The 8,996-nt window shown below is 34.4% G+C and overlaps 1 protein-coding gene across 1 annotated transcript; it reads right to left on the bottom strand.

Annotated features, from left to right (window-relative positions):
* Window positions 1–3,668: 3,668 nt before the first annotated feature.
* On the bottom strand, window positions 3,669–5,475 carry LOC128670660 (uncharacterized protein). The gene has a single exon (XM_053746499.1). It carries the CDS (start codon window positions 5,376–5,378, stop codon window positions 3,912–3,914), a length of 1,467 nt encoding a protein of 488 aa, XP_053602474.1. The 5' UTR covers window positions 5,379–5,475; the 3' UTR covers window positions 3,669–3,911.
* Window positions 5,476–8,996: the final 3,521 nt, after the last annotated feature.

Raw genomic sequence — 8,996 nt, forward strand, 5'->3', positions numbered from 1 at the left:
TAAAAAATACTGAACAGTCCTTAAATTATACCCGACTTTTTGGTATCAAGAAAATCCATAAAGACCTTTCTCCCTTTTGTCTGGTTTTTATTTAATTTATTTTTCTTTCTATTCGTAGTTTTGAAGAATTCTTGTAACAAAATAATACAAGCTTATCGCACTACAGCTAGTATATCAGTACAAATGGCGAAACTTCACAGGATGTCCCAAGATAAGTGCGAAGAGAACAATATTTTTGCGTGTCCACCGAACCGAGAATAATTCAATAGAAAATATTCATATTGGGGACAGCACCCTCGGGTTTTATAATACAGGATGTTTTGTTACTAGCTTTTGTGCGATGAAAACTATTAGGTTCTTGGTATCATTCGGGGCTGTGACGCTGCAAATCCCGGAGATTTTACTACAGTTTTATAATGGTATTGTTGAATGCAAAGGCTATGTGTCTCTTAATAGCCACGTAAACATTGGTTATAGTTATAGTCATCTCAAAGCTTTGAACTCCAAGAAATATCTGAGCCTATTTAATATATTCTTTAATAGCCAGAACCGATTATATATTTCACTAGGTATATATTTTTATGTACTACATTACTGCACTCATGTTTCGCACCAGCACCTACTAAGTAGTAAAGACTCCAACTGAAAATCAATATATTGCTCCTAGAGTAATAACATCACTGAGTTGTGGCCTGTTTAGATTACTGCAGCACACACACCCATAATCACTTTTTTGTACTTATCCACATTTTTTTTTAATTTAAATATTTTTGGTTGTTATGTGTGTGTGTCTGTAGTTTTTTGAATAAACTTATTTCTATTCTAAATATATTTATGGATTTAATTAGTGTGTCTGTCAAAACTTAACCAATAATTTATTTAACAGCCTGTATAAACTCAGTGTTTGCAGACACAAGTTCTGCAAGACGGATGTGAGCAGTAATACAGAGGTACCTCCAACACATTTGAATATAGCTTCGTACAGTCTCGACATGGTAATGTTGGATACACTCGCCTTAGTATAACTGAGTCGAGGCTAACGTACAGTAATCCATATTATCCATACTAATATTATAAAGAGAAAAGATTTGTATTTTTGTTGTTTTGTTTGCAATGAATAGACTCAAAAAGTACTGGGCGTATTTTAATATAATTTGGCACAGAGATAGATGAAATCTTCAGGAGAGACATAGGCTACTTTTTTATTTAGGTTTTACCCGAGAAACGCCGGAGCGGGACGCTAGAGGTATATAAATGGGTTAGAGGTGAAGTAAGTGAGAGTGGAAATACGCTTCTCGTGTTTTATATGTCATAATTATACTGTGTTGAAGGTGCGTTATACTCGTATACGTACTCGTAGCGAATTGGCGTAGTGAAAATGATTAGAAAAATAAATTTGAAACAAATTAGCCATAAACGCAAGTCGATTAATTGTTGTAGGCATTAATTACATTGGTTGTTTGTCTTTATAAATTTAATTATTTGCAATTCAGAATGATGAGTAGGTACCTGGAACTGAAGTTAATTGGTGACGATGAACGGTCTGAACGGTGAGGAAGGGTCCAATGGTTATTAAAATGCTAATGACACGTGCCACATGAGTCAGTTTGGTGTTCAAACTCATATGGCACGAGTCACTGGCATTACAGAGAGTATTTTTCAGCTGTGGTGGCTGAAATATACTCTCTGCAGCAAGATTACGCATCTAGTGAAAGAAAATATGAGTAATCCTAATTTGGTATTACTAGTACGTTTACAACACCCACTAAATGGCTGGAGTCGTTAAAGTCACGCCAGATGCACCGAACTTAGAAAATGTCTATAATCTAAGGCCATTGGGATAATCAAATAAAATCTGATGCTTCATAAGAATGTCTCCATGAAATCACCTTGACCCAGTTAATATATTTTTTTTTTGTTATTATTAATTTGTCAGCATGTTCCTCATTCATGATTTTTGCATACCCTCAGTTGGTAAAACATTAAGGCTCAGTATTTTCTTTTGAAAGCAATTTGTACATTTATACTCATATTTTTTCCAAATTTTTTTTCCTTTCTTTCAGTCATGAGGAACACGGCACCAGAGACAAACAGAGAGAGAGCTAACACAATTAAATATCCCTATAAAATATTAACTCAAAAAATAACACAGTGAAACATATTTAGTCACAGCTAAACAGCAATCTATTTAGCACCACGACCCTACGGTTCCCATGCGATTCACCATGGCCGGCAAATCAACGGCTCGTGGCTCCTAACCTCCAGTCAGCCATCAGACACGCTAGGCACTGTGAGAAACGGACACAAACATTGAGCTGATTTCATTAGTCATACGATTTTTGCTCGATCAACTTATTTTTAAGCCAAATGAGACTTTCTCTCTCTATCTATCTAGTTCTAGTGTGTTCTCTATTGCATTCACGTTAAAATACTGTGGTCCATCCTCTTTAAGAATGCTGTCGTTACCTATTGTATTTTGTTATATATTCTATAAATACAAAATGTTTTAAAAATTTCAATGTTAATACTTAACCGAGAAAATATTTAGTAGTATTTTTAATCACTTCTTAAAAAACTCCTTAACTCAAATTACATACAAATAAACTAATTAGAATTTATCGAATTGAATACACTGACTCCAGTATAACCAAAAGAGTAAGCTGGCATGACATTCATAGATGAAAAATACAGTAATTTTATTCCTTAACTAGTTGTGTTAGATGGACCAAACACATAAGTTCCGCACACACTTTATGGGAAAACCTTTTAAATTTGACGACTTTATCGCCCACCCCTGTTTGCGATTCGTTTCGTCTCAGCGAGTTAGTGTCAATGCTGGGAACAGGGAACTCATTATCGGGATGTATGGGAGAATTTTAAATATGTTGATAAAATATAACACAAGTTTGGAATTAATTTGGGGCTAACTCAATTGGTGTGATTTGTCCCCATATATTTATTTATTTTTATACATAATATAGTATTTTTGAGAAGATCAAATGCGCAGCGGTTAGTGCGCTCGGCCAGTGATAGTAGCGGTTAAGTCACTCTCACAATGATCTCAACAAGGATGGGTGACCAAAAATATACTGATCATTGTGAGAGTGACTTAACCGCTATCATTGGGCAAAAATGTTGAGCTCCTCCGTGCTTTGGAAGGCACGTTAAACCGTTGGTCCCGGTTGTATTTGCGATCATTAAAACCTGATATAGGCTTGCATGGTGTACCTACTAAGGAGAAGGTATGGATGGATAAGGATCCATCCATATGAAAGCCCTGTGCCCCATTAGTGGGGACGTTTAAATCACTGTTGATAATTATGATCAAACTTTACATGCAGATTAGATACATGGGAAGAGAATGGGAAGGGCTTTTGTCCAGCTATGGGTCATGTTATTACTACAAACAAAAATAGAATTACCGAATGCAATATAATTTGTAAAAAATTTTGGCAGGTAAAATGCATTTGTAACTTATTTTCAGAATAGTAAAGGTAAATGAAATCAAGCAATGAATCAGTACTAATTTATTACTTTAGATAAATTTATAGATTCATATTTAAAAAACGTATAATAATGAATAACTGAACGATAAAATATTTTAATCTACTAAATGTTAAGGGCACAGAATATAAATTAAGCACAAGTAAGTTAATTTAGATCTTTTATTCATTGTAGCTACTAAAATTATATTTACAAAATAAATACTTAAGTCTAATATTGCACGTAGATTAAATCCTTAAATAATTAAACAACAACAACGATTTCATTTAAACAGAAATTCGAAACAAGACTCGAACAAGAAGAGAATTTACTATAATTTATCGACAGTTATAGTTTAAATATAGCTTTGGCATAGAAGATTTACATCAAAATTCATTGCATTAAGTGAATACATTTGCATTATCAATTCATTTATGAATGAGGGAGCCATTGGGATAATATTGTTTGCTTTTCTTATTATAACCCTGCGCGGAGGGCACATCATCCATGTCACCCTCTTTGTCCTGATGAGCTGTCATGTGTCTGGTCAAATGGTGTCTCTCTCTGAAACTTTCATTACAAACTGGACACTTTAATTTTTCTTCTCTTTTCCTCTTATGTGGATCAGCTTGCGATTCGCTCTTATGATGGGTACGCATATGGTAAACGAGGTCAGATGTCATTCGGAAACTGATGCTACACTTAGCACAAACATTCTGAGCAGGCAGAGAAAATGCGGCCAAAGTCGGTGGCAGTAGTGTACTCAAAATTGCTGCAGCAGGATTGGCTATTAGCGGATTTACTGGTTCCCTTGGCGGAAATTTCATGAAATCAGCATTAGGTGGTTGGAAATTTTGGACACCAAACGGATACGAAGCACCAGCTTGAAGATAAGGAATTTCAGGTCTGAATGGTAAAAAGTTTAACTTATTCGGTGGCATATGAGATTTTGGTTCTCCTTGTTTGTCTGGATACTCCATATTCTTACTGTATGAAGAACTTGATCTTTGTTGAATTGTCGCTGATTCAGGATAATTTGGAGACGAAGATGGAACATTTTGTGTTTTGAAGAAATTGTTTCCATTCAGCAAATGTGCCGGTGTCAGCAAATTGTTAAAGCCAGGATTTTTGTTAAAAGACGTTGAAGGCGAGCTAGCAGCAGACAGAGGTGGACTGACAGAATTCTGATACAAAAGGTTGTCAGGACTTACAGAAGGATTTGGAGACCTGACACTGAAGTTGGAAACTTTGGTGAAAGCGCTCTTGGGTGACATTTCATGTAGTTTATCAGAATAACGACTCTCGTATCTGGCACGTGTCTGCATACTTATCAATGTCGGGTCATCAAATATTTTATTCTTATATTCAGGTAAAAACTTAGGCTGTCTAGCAGCGCTTTCATTAGAATTGGGACGACTTCTGGATCTGTCAGAATTTTCGGAATCACTACAATACACTGTTTTATTTGGATACTCATCTGTGCCGACGTCAATATTGATATCGGAGCCAAAACTTGGCGATATGTTATTGTTTACACGAATCCTGTCATCATCTTGATCTTTGGAATCCATAGTATTTTCATTAGAATATTCGTTGTGTTTATAAATGTCAGGAGTTCTTTTTACCGACTGTTCCCATTCTTCACTATGAAATAATTGCTTTGAAATTCTCAGTTGTCTTTCTGGGGGTTTTTGACGAATTTTCTCATCTGGCATCATCAAAAAAGCCACGTCGAAAGATCGCTTCGAAGCTTTATTCTGATTCACCACTGTTGACTGCATATCGGTTTTTGAAACGTGATTCATTCTTGCACTTTCAATACTCAAATTACTATCTTTTGAATCTGGCGATGCTTCTTTATAACTTTGATAGTTATTTTGAACGTCCATTGTCATTGTTTTTTCATTTAATTAACGGCACTAGCAACTAAAACTTTTAACACTTATATCGCGACGAGATTAAAATGAAAGGCGCAGGGACGCGTGCGTACTGCCCGACGGTAACCTTACGAATGCGAGCGCAACATAAGGGTGAAAATATATAAGTGGGGTTTTGAACTACCCTTAGCAGAAGCCTTTCAAGTTGAGTAGGCGTGGCGGGAGGAGCCAATGAGAGACTAGCAAGAGGCGGGGAAGAATTTTGCCGACCAATAGGAGGGGTTGGCTGGGATGAAGAGCAGGAGAGCTCAATCACCGGGTCAAGATAATAATAACAGCCGCGAATTGAGAGCGCATTGAGTCGTGGTAGGGTCAGCGACAATCGCGGTGATATTGAAATTTGCGGGTTACTGAGACGTAGCGTTGGAAAAATCAATACGTTTTTTTAAATCTTTATTGGAGTTGTTGATTTTTTTTGTAAACGAATTCATTCTCACACATTCAAATTTTTATCGATTGCAGCAAATACAGTTTTTTACTATTCAACAAATATTTTTACAATGACCTTCCAATTTCTCAAACGATTTACTTATAAAAAAAATAATTTATTGAGTTCACTTTTAAATATATTTTATATTGGACATTATATGCTACATTTATTTATTATTATTGGATAACTTTAACACACATAAAAAAGTTTCATACTCCATTATTTCATATTTATCTCGTCCAAACACGGCAGTAGAAAAACTCCACCGATTATGATTGCTATAAATATGTTTTATACGTCCACATAAAAAATGATACTTCTCCCAATAGTCGGCCTAACCCCCGAGTGTATGGATGAGATTGCGAATAATGCTATTAACACAGACGCTTCTTCTCAAATTGATATCTTACGTGCTATTTTAATACAGGAAAGAGAACTTTAAGTTGATAACGCTAATGCTGAAGATTGTTTGAAAGATGTTGAAGTTGATACTAGAAATGAAGACACAGAAAATGAAGCTTTAATACTAAATGAAAGAGAGGCCATGTTTGCGTGATATAGATTCTGGAGATGTAAAAAGACGACCCAAATGAGAGTTCTGTTCGGTAGTCGGTAACGATAATAAGATAGGCGCAGACGTTAAAGGAAAGCCATTTGTCAGATTTTAGCCATTTTTTTCGCCATTCGTTCGCACTCAATGAAAATCTGTTCCATTTATTTTTCGGGGCGCACTAATGAGATTTTGAAGAAATATTTCCGGACTTAATTACAGATTCATTGAGAAAGTTGATTTTGTGGTTTACTAAATACTTTTACTGAATTGCTTTTAAAATCTATCTTTTGGTTAACAGTTTTTTTGAAGTGTTAAAATTATTATATAAACTTTTCAGTTTGGTATTTTAGAGGATTAGCTCCTTTTTAGGCTAATAACAACAGAAATTGTAGTGTCTATTATAGGTGTACAGTTTATTTAGTGCTAAAATAAACTATTATTTTTAGAAAAGATAACGGTTACTGAAAGTTGCTTTAATATATATATATTATCACTTTTAAAATCAATGATAAAAACAATTTAAGAATACATTTATTTTTTCTACAATTTACAAATAATATTAAAATTCATACGAAAAATTAGCATGGAAGTTCAATGCCAAAGTTTTCTAAGTATTTATACTAAACTGCATATATTCAGGAGTCAGTGAAGGTGAACGCCAAACACTTGGATACATCCATCCTTCAGACGGATATCGTATTAGCTGTGAGGACGACGAGAAAACAGACCTATTGGCAGGTTCTGCTGATTAATGACTATTGTATTTTACAGGGTATCGTTTGATATAGTACGATATCTAGATACCACTGAAACGATGAGGTTCTTGGGTATCTCCAGAGCCTTAGAGTTGACTGATGGCGAGATTTAGTACAAGACCATAAGAAAAGGTGTCATTAAGTATTAGAAGCTGCGATTAACCGCTGTCCCGCTGTAATAACTAAGTAATGGATCTCAACTTGTAGTGCATGACTAGAAATGAGAACATGCTAATTTATTTCACAAATCAGGCTGTTGATTCAATCAGACAGATATGGATCATCAGATCAGAATCTAGAACTACGTTTCCTAGTAATTTAGAGCTTTTTGTATCAGTCTTCAGACATCATACCGCTTATTTAATTTCAGTAATGTAGTTTTGAGACTAAATAGACATCAGGCCATTCTCCTATATAGTTCCTCAGTATTTTGTTCTATTTTGTTCTCAGTAAGGTTAAGTCGTTTAGCTAGTTTTTATATTGAACCTTAATAAATTTTACTTAGCTCTTTATCAACGTATCATTCTATGTGCATTTAGTAACTTGCTGATAAAATAATTGTAGCCACGTGACTTGTATTTATAACACGTGTGAGGGGGGAAGTTCTGTCTGATGGGTTTGCAAACATTTTGATGACAATGTGAGCACAAGTCGCGTTATTAATATTTAGGTAAAATAGTCACAGTGTGGTTCATGATAAATATATAGAAAAAAAATATTCATGCCAGTTTACGAATTCTGAATTAATAATATAATGTTTTGTAGAATCAAAACAAACACTTCCTGAAACATGTGACTGGCGTTTGGATAATATCATTATAAATTGACACTTCTTTAATGACTTATAAAACTTTACATTATAAAACCATTAAATATAATAAAAGTAAGTGTTGTGTACTTACTTTTCATATTTATATATAAATTATTACAAACAAAAGTTTAATAACATTATACTTTTGCAAATAAAATTAGTTTCAATGTATCTCGATTGTTTTGGTGTGAATATACAAATTGAGAAATTTTCTGGTCTTGGAAATAATTTTTATAAACTTATCTCCAGCTTATCGAAATTAGTAATTGATCAATCGTATCCAATCAAAGACAGTGTGACAAACTAATCTGTCGTCGATCCCCCAGAGGGCGTCGCAATCAAAGTTGCAGATGCGACCTCCGACCTTACATCATCAGTCAGCCGCTGTCGATTCTGTCTGTATGTTTACATGTATCTTGTTTTCTTATTGGTATAGTTCGATTTGTTTTAAGAGACACTTTTGTATTAACTCTTGTAACGATAAATGTTTCATCCTAGTTGAAATCTTATACGTATTTTAGCTCTCTAAATTAAAAATAAAAATAAAAAATACCATATTTGCACCTCCGGAAAGATGGTGACATAAATCAAAATTATTGATGTCGAATATACAGAAAAATAACTTTTTTTCTGTTATGCTAAATAATGTCATAGTGTTTATAAGCAGAAAATTCTTTTAAATACTTTCTGGTACTAATTATGACTTTTGATTTAAATGACTTCTTTTAGAGTATAAAAAGTCTGCTTATATATAGGTTCGACATTGAAAAAACCAAAATAACCACAGCAATGTTTAATAATGCAACAACCGATCCAGATGACTCGTAACAATACACCACCTGTACCGTTATTAAAATATGTTTATCGCAATCCGTTAATGTCGAACAACGTACTAATACCAACACACCATATGGTCTTCGATCTACAACAATGGCCCGTAATACAATTCAACTTCGTCTGTAATCATCCCCTTTATACTTTCAATAGTTCGCTCTCTCGTACATCAGTCACCCTATTAATTGCCAGA

This window comes from Plodia interpunctella, chromosome 6 (genome assembly GCF_027563975.2).
Source record: "Plodia interpunctella isolate USDA-ARS_2022_Savannah chromosome 6, ilPloInte3.2, whole genome shotgun sequence".
Taxonomy (NCBI): Eukaryota; Metazoa; Arthropoda; class Insecta; order Lepidoptera; family Pyralidae; genus Plodia; species Plodia interpunctella.

Bases quoted from the DNA above. Each gene is read 5' to 3' on its own strand.
- LOC128670660 (XM_053746499.1), bottom strand. From the start codon at position 5,378: ATGACAATGGACGTTCAAAATAACTATCAAAGTTATAAAGAAGCATCG.